This window comes from Carassius carassius, chromosome 30, assembly GCF_963082965.1.
Source record: "Carassius carassius chromosome 30, fCarCar2.1, whole genome shotgun sequence".
Classification (NCBI taxonomy): domain Eukaryota; kingdom Metazoa; phylum Chordata; class Actinopteri; order Cypriniformes; family Cyprinidae; genus Carassius; species Carassius carassius.
In genome coordinates, this window is record NC_081784.1 from 20,370,709 (window position 1) to 20,394,418 (window position 23,710).

General features: G+C 38.8%; 1 protein-coding gene across 4 annotated transcripts; it reads right to left on the reverse strand.

The window, feature by feature from the left end:
- Positions 1-592: 592 nt before the first annotated feature.
- On the reverse strand, positions 593-23,406 carry LOC132110864 (cell division cycle and apoptosis regulator protein 1-like). Of its 4 annotated transcripts, none has more exons than XM_059517888.1 (26): positions 23,302-23,406; positions 21,845-22,002; positions 21,427-21,596; positions 20,189-20,314; positions 19,291-19,323; positions 18,944-19,140; positions 18,712-18,838; positions 18,482-18,595; positions 16,721-16,913; positions 16,469-16,610; positions 16,212-16,367; positions 15,567-15,792; positions 15,367-15,480; positions 12,213-12,379; positions 11,332-11,542; positions 10,248-10,331; positions 7,380-7,568; positions 7,104-7,295; positions 6,425-6,643; positions 5,463-5,598; positions 5,286-5,374; positions 5,052-5,198; positions 2,740-2,863; positions 2,450-2,635; positions 2,029-2,234; positions 593-1,947 (listed from the first exon to the last, which is right to left on the reverse strand). In XM_059517888.1, exons 2-26 carry the CDS (start codon positions 21,954-21,956, stop codon positions 1,891-1,893), a joined length of 3,717 nt encoding a protein of 1,238 aa, XP_059373871.1. In that variant the 5' UTR covers positions 21,957-22,002; positions 23,302-23,406; the 3' UTR covers positions 593-1,890. The 4 variants fall into 4 exon arrangements, with proteins under 4 accessions (XP_059373871.1, XP_059373870.1, XP_059373873.1 ...); XM_059517887.1 differs by having other exon boundaries at positions 15,567-15,795; XM_059517890.1 differs by lacking the exon at positions 18,482-18,595.
- Between the last annotated feature and the right edge of the window lie 304 nt (positions 23,407-23,710).

The following is a 23,710-nucleotide window of genomic DNA, read 5'->3' on the forward strand; positions in this document are numbered from 1 at the left end:
AAATGTCATTGACTGCACTGATTCCTGGCCATTGTGGCCCACACTTTGGTGATGTAATGCCACATATACTCTTATAGTTGAAGTCCACTGGGGTTGTTTGACCGTTGCACTTAGGTATTTTAAATTAAAAAATAATATAATCTTTTTACATCTATCAAATAAGATAAGCAGATTGCCACCGTCTTGTAAGGTAAAAGACTACTAGAAAACCACTTCTACTACAGTGCTGATATGGTAACACTTTAGTATAGGGTCCAATCTCACTAATAACTAGTTGCTTATTAGCTATTATTAACATATTGGCTGTTTATTAGTGCTTATAAAGCACAAATAATGCATGACATCCATAATCCTTCCCAATACCCTAAACTTAACAACTACCTTATAAACTAATAATAAGCAGCAAATTAGGAGTTAATTGAGGCAAAATTCATAGTTAATTGTTAGTTAATAGTGAGAATTGGACCTTAAAATAAAGTGTGACCAGAAACACACCAAATGCAATGCATTTCAGCCTATTCGGGTAAATTTACCCTGCAAACTAAAACCATGGAAACACTTTACACACTGTTAGACTAACTTCAACAAAGTCTGTGAGAAGAAGAATATTTGTTTTCTTAACCCATTGCTTGTGTTTCCTCATAAAAGTGCATGCATGATCCCTTTAGATCAAACAAATGTTGCCATCTACTGGAAATAAAAATGTCATTGCAAAGTTCCCAAAACCCCCTGTAAATTCCTAACAAATGGGGAAAATTCAAACTTCAACTGAATGCAATTTTAAAACGAAGCACTTTTATTTCTTCTCTTTTACCAGGACAACCATACAGTACATTCAGAATAGAAAAATAATATGCACTTTACCAGGTTTGGCTCTTTTCCACTCAGCAGAAACCACCCACTGTAATCATTCTCATCTTATTTAGTGGGCCAACAATAGGAAAAACATTAAAAAAAAAACCCTAAAGAATTCAATGCCTGCCAACAATTCCAGCGTAACAAACTACTGGAAAACACACAGTATCTTCCTCACACTATTCTGACACAATCACTCTGATATGAAGTACCCAGGACTCAGAATGGACATGAACATCTCAGTCAGATCAAGCCTGTGCAACTTTAACAGGGTAACTGCCTTGGTTTTGTTTGAGATGACAAAAAACATGGCCTTATTCTCATAAAGCTACCCTGGTAAGATTACACAGAGAGCACAGAACAAAGCATCAAGATCCAATCAAATGAAAAAAATAAAAAAGAGAAGTCTGCAAGAATATTATTCAGGAATCAAGCTGATATGCATGCGCTTATTAATATGCATGCGCAGATGTGACCAAAACAAACGAAAGACACTGAATAAAACATGTTTTTCGATCACTGTTATGGAACAATGAAAGACATCAGAAAGCAGCTTCACGTAGGTCCTAATACAATCCTAATGGCTGTTTCTAATGTTTGATTTAAACATAAATAACTTTTATTGCTAAATAAACTGCTTATAACTCACGTACTGGCACAAATCATGTATTATTTCAACAATGAAATATGCTGATATAACAACACTTGTTAAAATTACTAGCAACTTCTGAAAATAAAAACAGCCAAAAAAAGCTTAAATGGATTAACAACCAAACACTTTGGCATAATTCAAACAAATCATTTAAACTTCAACGTGACAAGCGTAATCATTTGATTCTGAAGAATTCAGAGAATTCTTTTCAGAAACCAAAGAATATAGAATTATGGAGGAAAATGAGAGTTTACCTCCAGTCATGAAAACTGTACACAGAATAGAAAAACGATCAAAGAAAATGAACCTCAGAATTGTGTCAGTTTTAAGCTTATTTACACAACTGAAGGGAGATTCGATGAGGATGAGCTGGAGAGGGACCTTCACTCATCTGAGCCATTAGCTTGAGTTTTTTGGTCACTGTCATCTGAAGGGTCACCCTGCATCAAAAACAAAACACTAGCACACATGATTTATTTTACTACATTTCACACAGTGATGAAACAAATGAAGGTTCATACTTGTGATAGAACGCCCTTTATCTCCTTCATGATGGTGTCGATGCTGGACACTGTGCTGTGGAGCTGATGCTCAAAGCTGCCTTTCTGCTGGTCCGAGGCTCTCAGGTTGTTCTCGGTCTCTCTGAGATTGTTCTTCACCTCCTCCAGCTCCCTCTGAAGACTGCGGTGGGCTGCTTCTAGCTCCACTATATGCTTTGAGTCCTCCTCTACCAAACCAAAAGATCTGATTAGCCCATGCAAATGTTTTGAGAGTAGAAAAATTTATTGTTTATCAGTTCATGGCATACGGTATCATTTTCAAAAGGAAAGAAAAAACACATTTGGAGCAAAGGAAAATGTAAATGGCTCCACTGATGAATTTTGACATCACTGACATGCTTGTTTCAATAGACAATGAAAACAGGACAGATGAGGTTGTTACCCATTTTAATGTCCTGCTGCATTAGCTTCTGCTCAATTTCCTCTCGGGTTTTCTCACTCTTCTCCAGCTTTTGCATCATGCTTCCCACATCCACCATGGATCCCTTGTAGACGATTAGGCTAGACGACTCGCTGCTGTCCTCTGATTCCCGCTTGACCTTTAGACTGGGCAGCAAGCTTTGGTTACCTGTTAGAGCACAGAGAGGGATTCAGTCTACTGTAGCATCATGGATGTGTACTCTAGTGTTACAAATAAATGTCTCAGTTCCAGCCATCATTGTCTTTGCACACCTAAAAGGTTGTCTGTCAGAGCATCAGAGGTCAGTGTGGGGCTCGGCTCGTCCTTAGGTCTGTCCGTTAACTTTCGATAATGGCAAGACTCTCTAACCAGTGGTTTGTTTAACAATTTCTTCACCTGAAAAACAAACAAACAAGATACGTTAGTCTGTTATAAATATGCTATATAGCTTGCAACTAAGAAATTCAAGCTTGATGCAACTAAAAGGTTCTCATACTTGGTTCTTCAAAAATACATTATTTTTCATATATCTTACATTATTACAACACTTCTCTCCTCAGTCTGGCATGTATTGCTTGAATAGCTCCTGTATCAAATGAAGGCCTGGCTTCTGAAGTACGAAATGTGCTGTGATTGGTTAGGTGGCCCAGTGTGTGCTGTGATTGGTTAGGTGGCCCAGTGTGTGCTGTGATTGGTTAGCTGGGCCAGTGTGTGCTGTGATTGGTTAGGTGGCCCAGTGTGTGCTGTGATTGGTTAGCTGGCCCAGTGTGTGCTGTGATTGGTTAGGTGGCCCAGTGTGTGCTGTGATTGGTTAGGTGGCCCAGTGTGTGCTGTGATTGGTTAGCTGGGCCAGTGTGTGCTGTGATTGGTTAGGTGGCCCAGTGTGTGCTGTGATTGGTTAGCTGGGCCAGTGTGTGCTGTGATTGGTTAGGTGGCCCAGTGTGTGCTGTGATTGGTTAGGTGGCCCAGTGTGTGCTGTGATTGGTTAGCTGGGCCAGTGTGTGCTGTGATTGGTTAGGTGGCCCAGTGTGTGCTGTGATTGGTTAGCTGGCCCAGTGTGTGCTGTGATTGGTTAGGTGGCCCAGTGTGTGCTGTGATTGGTTAGCTGGGCCAGTGTGTGCTGTGATTGGTTAGCTGGGCCAGTGTGTGCTGTGATTGGTTAGCTGGGCCAGTGTGTGCTGTGATTGGTTAGCTGGGCCAGTGTGTGCTGTGATTGGTTAGCTGGGCCAGTGTGTGCTGTGATTGGTTAGCTGGGCCAGTGTGTGCTGTGATTGGTTAGCTGGGCCAGTGTGTGCTGTGATTGGTTAGGTGGCCCAGTGTGTGCTGTGATTGGTTAGGTGGCCCAGTGTGTGCTGTGATTGGTTAGCTGGGCCAGTGTGTGCTGTGATTGGTTAGGTGGCCCAGTGTGTGCTGTGATTGGTTAGGTGGCCCAGTATGTGCTGTGATTGGTTACCTGGGCCAGTGTGTGCTGTGATTGGTTCCACTTGACGCCTGGTCAGGAAATGTCATGCCCCTTACCAAAGTCTGTGAGCTTCAGTATAAAAATTGTGTCAAAATCAAATCAATTTGAGCACGATTTAAACCCGGTTGCTTGTAACCACTCTAAATTTGTCTGCCTTGGGAAAGCTAGCATGTCTCTGCCATAGTGATTTAACACTCGTTGCCTTCTCTAGTGCAGCTCAACCAGGTCTCGTCCCATTCGTCGATATTTGTGATATCACAAATCCCAGAAAATATGCATTGTAGTCTGAATGAGTCGTTCACTGTAGTTTTTGAAAAGTGATTTTGTTAAATAAAATCTCTTTCTGAAGTGGACTTTGAGCTTTGTAACTTTGCAGATCTTTTTTATGATCAAAGAGTAACATTACAGACATAACTAAAGTTGAAAAAGTGAAAAAGCACAATAGGACCCCTTCAAACAATGCATTGGCGCAAAAACACACACCTTTTGGACCAATTCCGCAGTGTGATTTTCCGACTGCCCCAAATACTGCCCTGACAAAATACTAATTTTGCCCACATATTATTATCCCTTTATTTTAAACTGACCTTTGAACTTAACTTTATTGCATGGCAAAAAAAAGCATTACTTTGCTAAAGCACTGACAGAACCCAGTGATCAAATGTTGATGAGCGCTCCAAACCCAAACTTTGAATGCAACAATCCGGCAGCAATTGACAGCGCTCTGATCCAATGGCATACAAGCATCGTCAGTTTGACAGTAGTCTAGCCCAATGATGTTGGGGGATCCAGTGGGAGTGGCAGTCACATTTCAGGTTGGCAATGCCACTCTTTATCACAACCCTGCTAAAATTTAGTGCCAGTATGTGCACTCATCGGTGCCCACTCCTGCTGGTGGCGCCCTAGGTGACCACCTAGTTTGCCAATGCCTAGAAACGGTACTCTTCGTACAATTTTAAATGTATTGTTATGAACTAATATTAACATTAAATCAGAAAATAAAGTATTAATATTAAAATATATAATTATTACAGTTACTATAATACATTTATAATATTGTTTGTATTATTTTTCTTCTTTAAATATAATACAGAATCAGTGTTCACTGGACAGAAGCAGCACCTGAGCTCTGGAGAGATGCAAGCCCAGTGTGTACATGATCTCCTCCAAGTCCTTCTCCAGCAGGTAGCCGCTGTGACTCTGGTCGAAGTACACAAAGGCCATCAGCAGATCCTTGTTAAACGTCACCATCTGTTTTTTCTTCTCATCCTACAGACAGATTGAAATAATAAAGCACTCCACTCCTCTCAGTATAAGAAAGATTTTGTGCTGCGAAAGGAGATGTGGCTGACTCACTTTATCTTTAGATGACCTCTCTTTGGATTTCCGTTCATCTCGCCGGTCGTCTCTTCTGTCCCTGCCATTAGAGTCTTCATCATCTTTGTCTGAGGAGCACAAAGAATCAGTTTCTGGATCAAAAACTGATCAAAAGTGTGTTTGAGGATCCAGGTTCAAACAGTGTTGGGCCCCTACCATCATCATCGTAGTCGTCTGCGTCTTCTGCCTCCAATGGGTCGTATTCGTCAGCGTTGTTGTTGCTGCTGCCGTCTTCATTATCATCGTCATCTTTGGATTCTTCTCTTTTAATACCTCTCTCCTTCTCCTCATCCTTTACCCAGAAGATATTAAAATGGCCATATATATTTAAAAAGCTTTAAAAGATGCTTCATTTGAACAAATAACAAAGCTTAAAGGGTTAGTTCAGCCAAAAATGAAAATGATGTCATTACTGACTCACCCTCATGTCGTTTGAAACCCGTGAGACCTCTGTTCATCTTCGGAACACAGTTTAATAAATATATATATTTATTAATAATAAATATTATAATAAATATTCACAGCTGAATAAAGTCATAATTTTTGTTATTTTTGGACCAAAATGTATTTTCGATGCTTCAAAATATTCTAACTGACCCTCTGATGTCACATGGACTACTTTGAAGATGTTTTTCTTACCTTTCTGGACATGGACAGTATACCGTACACACACTTTTAATGGAGGGACTGAGAGCTCTCAGACTAAATCTAAAATATCTTAAACTGTGTTCCGAAGATAAACGGAGGTCTCATGGGTTTGAAACGACATGAGGGTGAGTTATTAATAACATAATTTTCATTTTTGGCTGAACTAACTCTTTAAGCATTTAATGGACATCTGAATAAATCAAAGAATCTATCCGAACACGTTCTCCATGCTTTCTGACCAATCAGTGTGAATCTCCCATGACTTTTCTGCTTGTTCATGATGCCAAATAAACATTTTCATGAAAACTAAAATTAAGCGTGAAACCAGGTGTAACTACAATCACTAATCAATATTCGCTATGGAAACCTTTTAATAATTTCCATGACTCTTTTAGGACACAGCTTTAAAATGTCCTGATATTTCCATGTTTTTCATGGTCGGAGGAACTCTTTTGAAGTATCTCGCCCACCTTCCTCTTCTCATCCTCCTCTCTCATTCTCTTTGTGGCCGGCTCTCCGTTTTCTTCATCCCTCTCCTTCTTCACGTCCCTCCGGTCTGCCTCTTTTTTAGTTTTCTCTTTTTTGTCTTTCCTCTCATCCTTGCTCGGAAGACAGGTGAATGCTTTGCAGATCCTGTAGCCGAAGTCTCGCTGAAGCATCTCATTGAATAATTCAGCAAACAAAGACACCTGAAACAGATGCCAAAAGACCAGTGTTATTTAGCATCACTAGAAAACTGCTATAGCTTTTATTAATTATGCTTTACCTTATATATTTTTAATTTTAAGTTAAAGGTTTAGTCATTGTTTTTTTACTTATTTTTTTCATTTTAAGTTAAGTTATTTTAGTATATGAAGTTAAACTTAATGAAAATAAGAAATGCTGACATGGCAACTGGTTTTCTTTAATATTTTATTTCAAGCAACGAAAATGTTTATGGTTTCAGTTTTAATTGAGTATGATTATTTTTGGAATGTTAAGTCCCTCCTTTCACTGCCAAAGACAACTAGTTTCAAAAGTGTATCTGAAACCAGAATATTGTAATTATGAAGGAGAAGTGAAGTTGAGCAAAAGTTTGTAAAAACCTAAAACTTTGTAGTTAAAACTTTGTAGTAAAATCTTGTTTCCCCTCTCTGCAGTGATCCTCACCTCAAAGGAGTGCTCTTTATTATCCTCGAGTCTGTAGTCCAGCAGCACACTCAAGGACATGATGCTGCAGTCGAATTTGCCGTTCTTGGCAGCCCAGTTGGGGTGGACAATAATGGTGGGCTCATCTGGCAGAACATAACGTCTCTCTCTGCGCTGACGTTCCTGTTCCTCCTGTCGCTTTCGCTCCTCTTCCTGGAGGGAAACATTTTTTCACGTTTGTATGCGATTGATGAGACAGGCTCTATATAAAAGCAGGATCGTCTGATCTTCTCTCACCTCTCGGTCATCCTCCGGTCTGCAGGACTCATCTTCCTCCACACTCGGAGGTTCTGGCTTCTCCGGCTCCTTTGACTCCTCCACCTGCTCCTCCACCTTCAGCTGTTTGGTGAGGCGAGCGATCAGCTGAGACTTCAGCCCTTTAGAGCTCAGTGTACGGCTCTCCAACTCCTTACGCAAGTCATTGACCTGTGTGCAAATTCATTTTATCAGCCCTTTTAATGCTCCATGAAACCAGATTTATGGTCTTGCTGTGCTGTTCTCCAACTGATTTATATGGCTTTTCCAGTTGATTAAAGTGTTATATATATATATACACACACACACACACACACACACACAGTACAGACCAAAAGTTTGGAAACATTACTATTTTTTATGTTTTTGAAAGAAGTTTCTTCTGCTCATCAAGCCTGCATTTATTTGATCAAAAATACAGAAAAAAAATGTAATATTGTGATATATTATTAAAATTTAAAATAATTGTTTTTAAATTTATTAAACTTTAAATGATCATTTATTTGATGCAAAGCTGAATTTTTAGGATCATTATCACATGATCCTTTAGAAATCATTCTAATATGATGATTCATTATCAAAGTTGGAAACAGTTCTGCTGCTTAATATTTTTTCATGTAAACAGGATTAGATCGCTTCTTTTCAACCAGAACTGATACTCAACATATGTCTGCTACCACCGCTACTTTATTACAAGTGTATCGTACTGATCCAGGGACAATAATTTAAAATAATAATCATTAAAAAAATTTTTTTTAAATAATATAAAAATGCTGTGTAGTCCATAACAGCCTACTATAGACACAGCCAGTTTTACTCACTGAAATATTTATTTGTCATAAAAGTATTACTTCATAATTGTATTAGAGTCTTACACACATGCTATACAGATAATAGAGTCGTGCATTATTTTGAGTGATGACTGCTATTATAAGAGTGGCCTGATGGAGTGCAGGAGATGCAGATAACATGATATTGACCCTTAAGAAACTTTCATTAATGCGGTCACGTAACAAATATGTCCAAATATAAAATGAAATGAATAGATAATTTCTACACTGAAATAAAAATGTAAAGACTGCACAACTATTATAAATTGCGAATCTAAATAATTGGGAATCATGAAAACAATTCTAAAAAAATAAAAACATGTATCTATTATCTGTTTCATGTATCTATTATAACATTTATGTAGTTTTGTTTGCTTGGCTGTTTCCTTTTAAAAGTCCAGAAATTTGTCAAGTTTTTCGTCAGGTGTCGTTTTAAATGATATGACGTCATTACACTGCCGTCTTGCCACCAGCCAATCGCTGCACTGCTGATCATGGTTTCGAGTATCGATACATATCCCCTTTTAAGCCAACACATGAATGCACAATTATCTCAAATAACTCAATCTAGCGATACTAATCATACACAACAGGTGTGTTCGAAGAACCCAATTAGCCGGAACATGATTAGCACGATGATATCATCTTGGATGTGTCATTTGATCTCGGATGTAATAAGCGACGTACGAAGAACGGGCCCCAGGTGTCAGTAATTTGGGGTCAGTAATTTTTTTTTCTTTTTTTTTTTTATAAAATCAATACTTTTATTCAGCAAGGATGTGTTCAATTGATAAAAAGTGATAGTAAAGAAAATATATTATTAGAATATATATTATTAGAAATTTTATTTTTATTTTGAATAAATGCAGTTCTTTTTAACCTTTTCTTCATCAAATATATTAGACAGCAGAACTGTTTCCAACACTCATAATAAATCAAAATATTAGAATGATTTCTAAAGGATCATGTGGTAGACTGGATGTTACATGTGACACTGAAGGCTGGAGTAATGATGCTGAAAATTCAGCTTTGCATCACAGGAATAAATTATTTTTTTAAAGTATATTCAAATAGAAAACTATTATTTTAAGTTGTAGTAATATTTCACAACATTACTGTTTTTTTCTGTATTTTTGATCAAATAAATGCAGGCTTGATGAGCAGAAGAAACTTCTTTCAAAAACATTAAAAATAGTAATGTTTCCAAACTTTTGGTCTGTACTGTATATATATATATATATATATATATACAGATTACTGGGGCACTTTTCCATTTCTATGCCAGGAACCAGATTTTGAAACCATGATTATACTTAAGTGCACAAATGTCTACTATTAATGGACAGACTGATGATTTAAACGCTGGTCTGCAAGCAAGGTTTTCTCTAAACAAGCACACAAATAATTTAAAGAAAAGAAAAATTACAAAATGTGCCATGTTTAAAGATTTTTCCATTCTTGTAACAATAAACCATCAAACTGATACTTTATATCAAATATAATACCGTTAAGTTTTTTGTTTTTGCTTTAGTTTTCTTTTATGCTCACCAATGCTGCATTTATAAAAAAAAAAAAAAGTATATTGTGAAATATTATTAATATTTAAAATGCCAGTTTTCAGCGTCACATGATCCTTCAGGAATCCTGCTAATATGCTGTTTTAATGCAAGACACATTGCTTATTATCGTCGATGTCAAAAACTATTTGTGTGTAAACTATGATGCTTTTTCTTCCAGGACTCTTTGCCGAGTTCAAAAGAGCAGCATTTAGTTTAATCAGTTAAATAATGTAAAACTGTAACATTAACAAAGATTAACAAATACAACAACAAATGTATTGCTCATTGTTAGTTCATACATTAAGTATTGTTAAAAAAAATGAAACCTTGTTACCAGTGTTTATAAAAAAAGGGTGTGACTAAACTAAAAACTATTGGTTATTTAAAAAAATGACAAGTGTTTCTATACCTCGGCATACTAAAAAGAATTTTTATAAAGGGTATAAAGACTCAGATCTCACCTTCATGGATTTCGGATCAAGCTTGGCCCAGTGAGTTGGGGTAGTGACTTCCTTTAAATCATCTTCATCCTTATCCTCCTCCTCCTATGCACGTTGTGTGAAAGAGAGGAAGAGAGAAAAGACAACGGCATGTTAACACACCACTCTCAGACTCAAAGAAGTTTTTGAAACAAAAGCTGATCCGTGCAAGAAGCAAGGTCACAACTGTCTCTCATTGTCTCCTCCTAATGAGCTCTTGATTGGGTAAAAAATAAATATCCACTGCTAGGATACACGGAAGCTCTCTAGCTTTCAGAAACAGATCCATATCCCACTCATCAGCCAATAAATGCCAGTTCTGTGGAATACAAAAAGATAATCAATGACAGTGGGTTCAAGAGATGGACATGGGACAGATGCACTCAGAGAAGGTCTCCAAACCTCACGTCTACATTTATTGCTGCCTTTTTTATTGCGGCCCACATATACACTCTCTTTATCTTGTTTTCTTAAACACCTAGCCAGAACTGTCCTCGGATAAACAACCTCCCTGGAAAAATCACATCCACAAAGGGTCTAGACACAGTCCAATCAGAGAACGGTGTAAAAAAAAACAAAAAAAACAAAAACAAAAGAGAGACACACAAGACACAGAACTCCGAGAGAGTTCGGCAGATATTGAACAGGAAAACAAAACACACAAACATCATAAACACAATTGGCTCTCCAGATTCCAGCATTCATTTCCCAATTGATCTCATTGGTTAAATTTTCAGATAGGATTTGTTGAAATTAAACAGGAAATTAAGAGTTATTAATCAGGGCTGTCAATCGTGCATTTGACAGAGCTGGAAGCTGTTTTACCAGTTGACAGGTGTCATAAAGTAGGACCTAATCTCTTCCGGCTGTGTGTGAGACTGCGTGACAGAGGGACAGCAGGAGGAAATGGGGTGGAGGGTCAGGGATGAGACAGGGATGGTAAAAGTGGGTTCTGTATGATGCCTGTGATACTTGTCTGTTTCTTTCTGTGTTTTGAGTGTTTTGTTTGTCTATTCCTGTGCCTGTGAGAAGCGGAAATGAGAAGAGAGAGATTAGCGTTCAGTGCCTGTTCTCCATCAGCCTCCTTCCGTTCAGCCACGAGTTTCTCTGCCAGCTGCTCCTTGAGTCCACGGGACAGGCCCTCCCACTCTGAGCGGGTAGGAAGACAATGCCAAACATCCGGGAGAAATAAAACCACTGTCTCCACATGTGCGGGGACTGTCCGCCCTTTGTGAGTCTCCTCAGGGCGGTGATAGCGTATCTCTGCAAAACGATACCTGTCGCAAAGGAAGAAGCGCGTTGGAAAGAAACATTCTGTGAGACATCACCCATTTCCCCCAACACACACACACAAAAAGCTCTGACCCCTTCGACCCCCCGAATGAGACACGTATGAGAAAATACAGTCTGCGGAACTCCACGGGGGGTTTCTCAGGATGAACGGCAGCCACGCATCAGGGAGGTCGACAGACAATATCAAAAACGACGAAGACCCCGCCCCCTGCACCCGTCAATCTGAACCCATCGCTCTCAAAAGATAGCTTACGAACCCCCGGGGTGTGAGAGAAGGACAGATTCAGACACAGTGAAAGCAAGTTAAATATGTAAGATATTTAACACAAGGCAAAGGTCAGAGAGAACAGAAAGTAACGATGGCGGCGACTCCTCTGGCTCTGCTCTCGGAGCAAAAGAATCAATGCATTCACCACATAAGATAAAGAGGCAGGATTGCCACACACAGTAGCGTAAACATTGCAAAACTAAATTTGAGAAATCAAAATTATACACACAAAAGCATCAAACATGTCAGGAGATACTCTGTTGTGTCAAAAAACCATGCAGCGGGTCACAGACTTTTAGATGTTGTCTGCCTTTTTTTGTTTTTTTGCACACATGGAGATTACAAGGAGATGCTTCGGCACAAACCGAGAAAGGAGATGTACTTACCACTGGGTACATAAACTCAGATCAATGCCTGTCAGAGCCTTACAACAACGTATGGCTGTCTTTATAAGAACCGAGGCATCGTTTTCCGGGTCGGCCCCATCCAAAGAGGGAGACCAGTGACCCCCGATGGCCATAGCCTCGTCCTTGCCCCGCATCCCCACCAGGAACTGAAAACAGAGGTCAAATGAGTTACAAGACGCTGGGAGGCCACCGAGCACTCTGAAGGAGGCATATGAGGCGGATACAGGGAGTGACTACATCACAGGAGCTTATTCCAAACAGAACAGCATTCAGCAATGGAAAAGGACAGAGACAGAAACTCCCCATGTCAAAAACAGGAGTGGACAAACATCTTTCAGTGTCCAAGTGTACATTCTAATTAACAGATTGCAATAGCAGGGTCCTTAAGGTTAAATCCCATTAAACGTTTGACATTTTGCAAATAAATGATATGTAATATGTAATAACATTTCAGTCAGAGATAAATTATGTTCAATAGTTGGTAAATGATGGTAAACACTGAACTACCTGAAAATAAAATACTTTTACAGCAAGAATGGCATTAAAGATACTTATAATCTAACAAAAGATTTTTTATTTCAAATAAATGTTATTTTCAACCTTCTGATTCAAATAATCCTAAAAGAAATATCAGTTTCCAGTTTTTACTGTAATTTTTATTAAAAATGCAACAAAAAAATAAACTTTCAAAAAGATGACCAACTCCAAACTTTTGAACAGTAGTGCATGTTTTAATGCTGAAGAAAAACTCAATTTCATCCAGAATGTTTAAAATCATTTAATTTTTCATTACATTGTTATATAATTAGCTTTGTTAATAATATAATAATATATAATAAATGTTTTTTAAATTAGGAGTGTGTTAAAAAGCAAGTTAGTTTTTGCTGTGTTATTAGAAAAGGGAATGAAACTGCAAATATTGTGGTATTTAGACAACATTTTTCTGACATGTGCGTCATCATGGTCAGAATAAACTGGATGTGAGAAACAATTTTGTATTTCTTTCTTATTCAGTTCCTGGCGCGACTGCTAGCAAAAAATGCAGAGATGTCTTAAAACGTATGAACCAGCAGGCCTTTTTGCAGACATAGTTTCTCTTCTCTTTTTTTGTTCAAGAGAAATGTGTCACCTCTGCTGTCACTCCCTCGATGTGTTAAAAACACTCACACAGCAGCTTTAACTTGTTTTCTGAAATTCAATACCGGTGCCTAGATAATATACACCAAAAAATATAGTCTTATAAATGTGCATTACATAAAAAAAAAAAAAAAAGATATATATATACAGGTCCTTCTCAAAAAATTTGCATATTGTGATAAAGTTCATTATTTTCCATAATGTAATGATAAAAATTAAACTTTCATATATTTTAGATTCATTGCAAACCAACTGAAATATTTCAGGTCTTTTATTGTTTTAATACTGATGATTTTGGCATACAGCTCATGAAAACCCAAAATGCCTGTCTCAAAAAATTAGCATATTTCATCAGACCAATAAAAGAAAAGTGTTTTTAATACAAAAAAAGTCAACCTTCACATAATTATGTTCAGTTATGCACTCAATACTTGGTCGGGTTATACTTTTGCAGAAATGACTGCTTCAATGCGGCGTGGCATGGAGGCAATCAGCCTGTGGCACTGCTGAGGTGTTATGGAGGCCCAGGATGCTTCGATAGCGGCCTTAAGCTCATCCAGAGTGTTGGGTCTTGCGTCTCTCAACTTTCTCTTCACAATATCCGACAGATTCTCTATGGGGTTCAGGTCAGGAGAGTTGGCAGGCCAATTGAGCACAGTAATACCATGGTCAGTAAACCATTTACCAGTGGTTTTGGCACTGTGAGCAGGTGCCAGGTCGTGCTGAAAAATGAAATCTTCATCTCCATAAAGCTTTTCAGCAGATGGAAGCATGAAGTGCTCCAAAATCTCCTGATAACTAGCTGCATTGACCCTGCCCTTGATAAAACACAGTAGACCAACACCAGCAGCTGACATGGCACCCCAGCCCATCACTGACTGTGGGTACTTGACACTGGACTTCAGGCATTTTGGCATTTCCTTCTACCCAGTCTTCCTCCAGACTCTGGCACCTTGATTTCCAAATGACCTGCAAAATTTGTCCAAAAGTCCAGTGCTGCTTCTCTGTAGCCCAGGTCAGGCGCTTCTGCCGCTGTTTCTGGTTCAAAAGTGGCTTGACCTGGGGAATGCGGCACCTGTAGCCCATTTCCTGCACACGCCTGTGCACGGTGGCTCTGGATGTTTCTACTCCAGACTCAGTTCACTGCTTCCGCAGGTCCCCCAAGGTCTGGAATCAGTCCTTCTCCACAATCTTCCTCAGGGTCCGGTCACCTCTTCTCGTTGTGCAGCGTTTTTTGCCACACTTTTTCCTTCCCACAGACTTCCCACTGAGGTGCCTTGATACAGCACTCTGGGAACAGCCTGTTCGTTTAGAAATTTATTTCTGTGTCTTACCCTCTCGCTTGAGGGTGTCAATGATGGCCTTCTGGTCAGCATTCAGGTCGGCAGTCTTACCCATGATTGCGGTTTTGAGTAATGAACCAGGCTGGGAGTTTTTAAAAGCCTCAGGAATCTTTTGCAGGTGTTTAGAGTTAATTAGTTGATTCAGATGATTAGGTTAATAGCTCGTTTAGAGAACCTTTTCATGATATGCTAATTTTTTGAGACAGGCATTTTGGGTTTTCATGAGCTGTATGCCAAAATCATCAGTGTTAAAACAATAAAAGACATGAAATATTTCAGTTGGTGTGCAATTAATCTAAAATATATGAAAGTTTAATTTTTATCATTACATTATGGAAAATAATGAACTTTATCACAATATGCTAATTTTTTGAGAAGGACCTGTATATATATATATATATATATATATATATATATATATATATACACTATAGATTTAGGATGTTATTAACTGTGGAAATGAGTCATCACGGTCTTTGAAAAGGGTCCATAGTAATAATATCTACAGTGCCAGACATTGTAATATTGTCCATTCCTGAGAAATACTACAGCATTAGTGCAAAACAATTGTCCTAAAATAGCACATAAGTTAGTGGTTGAATAACAACCCAGCCAGTTTGTTGCAGTTAATGGTGTCACTCAGAGAGCTGTACCTTGATGAGGCGGGCAGGGTGCTGGAAGGAGTCTCTCAGCTCTGCTGGATCTTCTGCCAGAGCACAGGACTTATGGTACAGCTCATCTAGACTAGGATTGGCCAGTAGCATTACCTATAACAATCATCAATATTAAGTATGACTGCCAAAACCACCACACAAAAAAAAGATGACCATAACTGGGGGAGGGAGGGTGGTACCTTTGCGCTGTACGTGTGATTGGCATCATGGGGGTCCAGCACAGCCGTGTTCTTCACCAGAGAGTCCACCTCTTTATGCATGATGTGGAAGTTACAGTAGTTTCCAAAAGTGAAAGGCCGTGTTAAAGGAAAGGCGTCTACCCAGGTAAACACAGCGTCAAAGAAGTCACTGGGGATGTAGAGGCTCTGATACCTCCGCCGCAACTCCATCACGTCACAGTTGTAACTACTGAGAGCAGAGACGGACAGTCTTTAGGGGTGTAACGGTACACGCAATCATACTGAAAACCTTTGGTTCAGTACGCATTTATCAAATTATGTCCTTTTTTTTTAGGAAATTCAAACAATAAATGCCGTTTTGACTCTCTTTGATGTGGCGTGAAAGATCGCTGGATAAACTTATCTCAAGATGAGGGTCAAATTGAATTGCTTTGTCATTTTCAGATGGTTATTTATAACCAACTGATAGATCCTAACCAGTGTTGCCTAAATATTTCATGAAACAGAAGTTGTTCATATATTCCTTCCTATTGTGACACAAATTAAACAAGAATTAAAATTAAATTGGTTCATCGTGAATCGACTGGAAAAAAAACAAAATTATTTGCAAAAAGACATCTTCTTCCTTTACGACAAGTAACTTACCTATCGAGAGAGAATTTGGAGAACTGCACTGTATATCTTGGGACGACTTTGCGTGGCCGTCTTGGAGAGCGCTCTCTGCGAGGAGACCGGTCTCTAGAACGCTTCCGTGGGGGTGAACGTTCTCTTGATCTCCTTCGCTCTCGATCTCTTTCCCGACTACATTAACACAGGCAAAACAAAGCATGAGCATAAATAAACATTCACAATATCCATTTTTTGGTTGCATCTCAGACCACGGTGTAGGCATGAGCGCTGACCTGCGGTCATCTTTCCTCAGGATGAGTTCTGGTCGGTCACTTCGGCTGGGGAAGCGGGGTGAGGGGTCCACGCGCCTCACCTGTTGCGGCTGAGGCATCATCCGCACCGGGGGCTGTAGCAAACCCCCTGAGAACACAGAGTCTACAAATGGCAGAGAGAGAGAGAGAGAGAGAGAGAGAGACAGAGAGATGGGAGGTCAGATCTGATTCTGTCAAAGAGCGACTCTGTGAAAGAAGGAGGGGTTGATGTACCTTTAGGGGAAGGCTGGGGAAGCAGGGGCTGTGGGGGGTTCTGCAGCAGTGGGGCCAGAGAGGCAGCTGAGAGCTGGGCCTGCAGAAGAGATGGAGGAGGTCCCTGGGCCTGGACGCTGAACGTGGTGGGCGGGGGGAGAGACTGCAGCATGGTGGGACCTTGTTTCATCATGTTTGGGCCTGGTGGTTGATTCTGAATAAGAAGAGATAGAATTGGCTTTGCTAGTATGTACAGCTGCCAATTTTATAGTGCAAAATCACAACATAATATGCCCCGCCCCCCACATAAAGGTAGTCAATTTCAACCACACTGACACTTTTTTGAAAATAATTTAATTTAACTAATCAAATGTTACATTTATAATTTTTTAATAATTTATTAGAACTTTCTTTTCATCAAAGAATCCTGAAAATTCAGCTTTCCCATGGAAAAACGTTTAAAATTAAAATACAAAAGTTTTCTAAAATTTTAATAATATTTCACAATATTATTGTTTTTACTGTAACTGTAATCAAATAAATGGTGGGCATAAGAGACGTTATTCAAAACCATTTAAAAAAAAATCTTACCAACCACAAACCTTTGAACGATAGTGTTTATATATTAAAATAGGAAAATATACCAAATACACAATAAAAATTATATATTCAATTAACATCACCTAGCTGTATTTCAGACAAGTCAACATCTATCAAAAGAAAACACAAACATATTGCTGCACATTGATTCAACACATCAAAATGATTATGGCAGCTTTCAGCTAGGAGCTATAAAGCAAGCCTTTAAATAAATAACATTAATCCGGTACATAATGTTTAGATAACTTGTTTTATAGGATGGGAGGACAATGTGCCTAAATGAGTAATCAAGGAGCACTAAAGAAAATAAATGGTTAGAAATAACTGGAGACAGAAGAGGCAGAAGCACTACTATTACCATTTGCTGGTTTTGGCCCCTGTTAAAAGACAAAATAGATTGTCAAGTCTTGCTTTGGGGAAGAAAAAGCACAAAAAGGCACTTTCTTTCAAGAAAATATTTGCTTTTTCATCATGCACCTGCTGAGTGTGACATTTGTGTACAGATGTCAAAAGTACAGGTAATTTATTATCAGATAAAAAAAAAGGCGTGGATAAGCGTTCGCTTTTATAAAGAATATCTCTTTGGATTTTAGACTTTAATCTTTGAGACTTTACAAATCTTCAGTATGCATGAACAGCTTTTAACACTTCAAAGAGAAAGGAAAACATGAAATCACCTCATATGACCCCCTATAATTTTTAACCTTAAATTCTGTAATTAGGTTAATTAATTTGTTATTAGTTCATTTGTAATTAGTATTAAGAATTATTATAAAGGGTAAAACTTCACCGGCACTACTGAAATTCTAAATAAAACTCTTTAAAAAATTTAGAAAATTAATTAATTCATTTGGGTAATTACAAAAATAAGACAAAAATAAACAGCATCCCCCCGAGACAAAGTGCATTAATAACACAGCAGGTGCTGATTAGCTAAAGATGGAATCTATGGATTGCAAAAAAAATATGTTTAATTACAAATCCACCACGCAAGCTGTGAGCTGTAATACAGGGAAGGGTGAAAAAGCTTCAGAGACTTGTCTTGGGTGGAAGGAAAGAAACCCAAGGACATGTGACTGAAGCCTGTTTGTGAAACAGGAGAGCGGAGGAGCGGATCAAGCAGAAGACAAAGGGGAAGAGGAGGAGAGAATGGGGATTTGGGGGTCAAGTGGTGTGGGTTACATTTTGTCTTGAATCCACCGCAGAGTGCATGTCAGAGTAGCGCTGCATTCCTGCTTCAGAGTAAAAGCTGGACAGCTGTGGGGAAACCTGAGGTAAGGGCTGAGGCGGCTGGTGCTACATGGAGATTAAGAACACAGGAATCAACAGCAGCATCATGACACACTGTGAAGGCAGAAACATATCAGACTGTATCTGCCAGGGATCCTTTCAGACCACGTGGGTTTGCTAACCGTTTGGTTGGGCAGCTGAGGTAACGTCTGGATGCGCTGGGCATTCCACTTGAAAGGCATGTTGGGATTGTAGACAGCTTCCACCAGAACACGATCGCCGACTTGGGGTGTTTTCCCCTTAACCGCACTACAAAAAAAAAAAAGGGCAAAAGGGCACGCACACACACACCCAGAAGTTATAAACCTGAACTTGAAAGCTTAAACACAATTGCACATTTACAACATAATGCACCTGAGCTGGAAGAAGACATCCTCATCAACAAAGCCGAAAGTATCGTGTAGCTTGCTGACGACCCCGGTGAAAACACGCTGCTTTTGGGGTTGGGTCTGCTGTTGGTGGCTGGAGCGCGGGGTCGGGTAGGATACGGTTATCTGTGCCGTCTGCTGTGGGTTTGACAGGCTCAGGCTGGTTGGCAAGGCAACAGGGGGCTGCATAATACACACAGCACCACCGGTAGAACATTTACACATTTCATATCTGGCAATGTTAAGAGATCTTTTGCTTCGTTTTACACATTTAAACATAGTAAGATGTGAAAAAAATGTGATGCATATTCAGTATTTGGAAACTCAGTGTACCTGTGATAGCAGGGCTTGTTGGGGTTGTGGAAGCTGTGAGAAATAAAGAATAACACAAAAGAAAAAAATACACATTAACTATAACGAAAAAACTGTTAACATATAAATATATTTTCTTTATATAAAATCCAAAATCTAGACATTTTCTACATGTTAACTATATAAATATAAGCTCCAATTACTACACTATACCATTCAAAATACATGTTATCGGTTTTAAAAATTATATTAATATATTTTATTTACTCCTTTTAAAGGCATCATCTTTCAAAAATAATTTTACTATGCTGATTTTCAGCTCAAGAAACATTTCTTATTATTTTTAATGTTTAGAATCAATTGCTCTGCTTAATATATTTGTGGAAGCCATGATAGATTTTTTTTTTCTGAATTCTTTGATTAATAATGTTCAAAAGGACAGCTTTTATTTAAATCTTCAGTGACATTACTGTCTTTACTATCGCTTTTGATACATTTTTATGCATTCCTTTAAAAAAAATCTTACTGACCCCAGCAGCTTTTTTTAAAACCACAATTAAATGTTGATACCACAGATTTGAAAAGTATGAACTGAAAAATCAATACATGCTTGAACCAACCCGTCTACTAAGACTGGAAGTGAGTCCTGATAGTTAAATAATGCAGACAGGCACTGCAGCACTTGCCCTCTTTAGAGTAACCACTGTGCTGACTGCTGCACTTTTAGTTCATCTGTCATGATGTATCCATTTATGAACCTGACAGGCGCTTGTATCTAAAGAGACCCAAGACCCCGTGGAACGCACAAGAAATCACAACTAACTATACAAACAACCTTCACGATAAAACAAGGGCTTCAGAAAAGCTATGAGGCGGAGAAAAAAAAAGAGGAGGTGTGGATGAGAGCCCACATATGTACCTGATGTGGGACGTTGTATAGAGTTTGTTGATGTGGAGGGTGTTGTGGGGGGGCTTGAGGCGGCTGCTGCTGCTGTTGTTGTTGTTGCTGCTGCTGATACTGCTGCAGGGCTGAATTGATCTGCGACTAAAATAAAACACACCAGTGACTCAAGACTGCTCACTGCAGGCTGGAGGAGGGGCTCAGGTTACAGCACTCCCAACACTGAACATGCTAGAAATGCATACGAGTACAATTCAGACTGATGGAGGAAGCACTTTGTGCTCTGCAGTGAACAGAATGAGATTAGGTTAGTGCAAAGCACACACTGTATAACTACTACTATTTTTAGAAAATAATAATTCTGTAATAGGGCTGCATGATTAATTGAAATAAAACTGAAATTGCGATATGGCTCATTGTGATTTTCAGATACCAAAGGCTGATATTGAATTAAATCAATATATGTGCTGCATCTTTTAATAGTGAAGCGTGGTTTTGAACCACAAACTTTATTTCTGCATCTGCTCTGAGTTTGGGTTTAAAGTGCACTTGCGAATGCAGCATTTGGCAACCATCTTCCCACACTTGTAATGAGAAATGTTTAACAGTCTAAGAGATCTTCCTGTAGTTCTTCCAGCAGAATACAAGTTTGATGGTTTAACGTCTGAAAATGAAGAAATTACGACAGCCATAAATATTATTATTGCAATTTTAAGGTTTTAATATAAAATAAATGTATTATGACGACGATTATTTTCCTCAATACTCTTTTTTTATACAGTGAAATTTTTGAATAGTAATATACTGTTGCTTTTTATTATGCTTAAATAAACAGTCTATATTTTATTTAATAATAATGATAATAATAATAATAATAACTTATTACTTATCCTTATTTATATATAAATAAAAAGTTTTGTTAATATTTTATCCCATTTTAAATTGCAAACACAATTTTTATCAGAAAAACTTTTCCATCAAAAAAACTAAATGATTTCCCCAAAATCATGCAGCCCTTTACTACTTAGTTTTCCCAAATAAATGCTTTAATGACACTAGAAATGAAAATGCTGATTGTTATTCGCTAGGGATTAGGGATAGTTGCATACTATTCGCAGTATACATACTATATACTGTAGAATACTTCATAAATTATACATTCAGCATGTTAGTATGCTATTCCAAACATAGCCAAAGGCTTTATTATGCATTTACTCCAGCTGCATTACAGTGATGGATCACAGCCAGGGCTTCACCTGCTGTAATGCTGCTGCAGCAGCGGCTGCTGCGGCCTGCTGCTGGAGCACTGCGGTCTGCTGCGAGAGCTGGTAGTTGGCAGCCGACTGTGTGTTGAGGGAGGCTAAAGCCGACTGCTGAGTGTACATAGGAGACGCTCCCAAGAGGGACGGCTGCTGTACTCCTAACGCTACGGGAGAAATGTGTGAGATTGTAAGGACATGGCAACTGCTGGCAACAACATTCAGACAAACACAAGCAAACTTTGACCACTCAGAGAAACCCAAACAAAAAACATCTTGAACTTTGACCTTCACAAATAAGATAAAGCTTGAGATTATGAATGCACGTTTAGACTAACATTGAGTAAATTGCAATTGAAAGCGAAAGTAGCACAGTGCCAATAATTCAAGTATTTGCTCATTTATGATGACTTACAGTGTAAACTGTTCAGGTCCAGTGACTGTCCTGAGTGGCCGGGCTGTGAAACTGCTGTGGCGGCGAACTGGGCCGCCCACGGAGGGTTCTTCTGACCCCCGAACTGGGCCATGGAGACCTGCTTACTCTTTCCGCTGGATCAGGAGGCAGATTATTTCCTGCGAGGACAATAATCATTTACTTACTAAAACTGCAAGCTCTAAACTGTACAAGCATAAAACTGGATGGACAGGAACTGAAATATAGTGTGTTCCAGTGGCTGCTTGCCAAGACAACACTACGGATGATCACAAGACACACAGTCAATGGTCTTGATCTTTGTAACTTTAAGGCCCCTATTGCCCAAGAAAGACAACAATCAAAAGGCCCTCGAGTCATATATCAGGCAGTTATATTATATTTTATTACTACTGCTTCTGCTGCAGTAAGATGCTTGTTTTTAAACTTGAAACAGAAAGTAGGGCTGATAATAGCTTAAAATGATCAAGCTTCCAATTATACTAATGTTTATTAACACATTTAGGTTATTATAAAGACTAACTTAAACTGAATTCAAAATCTGTGAAGATTTGTTTCATTAACCGATAACTGCGAGCTGTGTTTTACGAGATTGTTAATTTAATTTAAATAATTCCTCATGATCTCAAGAGCCAGTGACTCTGAATGCACTCGGACCTGCTGCCTAGTTAGGGATCTCTCTCGACTTTGATGGATGAAATGTAATTATTTCGTTCAAAGAAAGCAACGACTTTTGTTTAATGTATAGATTCATACATAAATACAGCAGCTTTAAAGAAGCTCTATGTCATTTACTGATAATTAACAGTCAAGTTTGCAAGTTTGTTTGCAATCTAATTTAAAAAATGTAAACTCGGACATGCTGTCTATTTAGGGCGCTCACTGCATTTTGAAACACAGCCAAAGCCATCTGTCAGCTACAGAACGCCAACAGACTTTTTAAACCCCGTTCCCGCTTTAAAACTCAGTTTAAGTCCAGATCTACAGCGACTACACAACATTAACTTCTTCGTGACCTTCGTTTGAAGACCCAAATAATCACTTTTACTATGAAACCTCTCATCTGCACTAGCCTAGCACACCAATGTATTATCAATGCAGCAAGCTAAGCAGCTAACACGGCGACACAACACTGACCAAACCATTTAAAACCTTGTATTACGTCTCTCAACCAATATGAAGCGTACTAACTTAAACTAAACAGCAGTCTCAGTGGTAGTGTGTACAGCACAACTGTGCTGACTGCAGTGTTTTGTTTTTCAGCAGTCTGATACGGGCCCTCGCATGAGCACGCTGTCTTGTGTCTCTTTAACACCTCAAAAGTGTATACAATGTGCGCAGAATAACACACAAGCAAGTTCACGATGAAGCATTAGTAATATATCAAAACTCCAGTCAATATGTAAACATGCAAGCGATCTGTTATTGTCGCAGCTTACCGTCCGTCCTCTCTCATTCACCGGCAGAGAAACACTGAGGTCTGGATGATGCGCATGCGCAGCTCGCCTGAAGCGCATCAGTGCGACGCTGATCCAGGATCAGATCTTCTTCTTCTTCTTCTTTGTTTCGTTTAATGGCGGGTGGCAACCAGCATTATGGTGCATTACCGCCACCTACTATGTTGGAGTGTGGGCCAGAGTTTTCCTTCCCTTGAATAAAAAATAAATACAGCTAATAATAGTAATAATACTAAAAATATTTCCTGCCCCTAAATTCTATTTATCAATCCAGTTTCTCTCAAATAACAGAATAACTTCCCTACTTCAATATCAAAAACATTTTTTTAATTTTTTAAACTTAATTCTTCCTGATCAAACTTTCTACTTTCCTCCCTTAATACTTCCCGCT

Excerpts from the sequence above, each read along its gene's own strand:
- LOC132110864 (XM_059517887.1), bottom strand. The coding sequence starts at position 21,956 with ATGGCCCAGTTCGGGGGTCAGAAGAACCCTCCGTGGGCGGCCCAGTTC. Across the intron at positions 18,839-18,943 it reads GATGTCTTCTTCCAGCTCAG|TGCGGTTAAGGGGAAAACAC; the intron begins GTGCATTATGTT and ends TTTTTTTTGTAG. Across the intron at positions 7,296-7,379 it reads GACCGGAGGATGACCGAGAG|GAAGAGGAGCGAAAGCGACA; the intron begins GTGAGAGAAGAT and ends GTTTCCCTCCAG.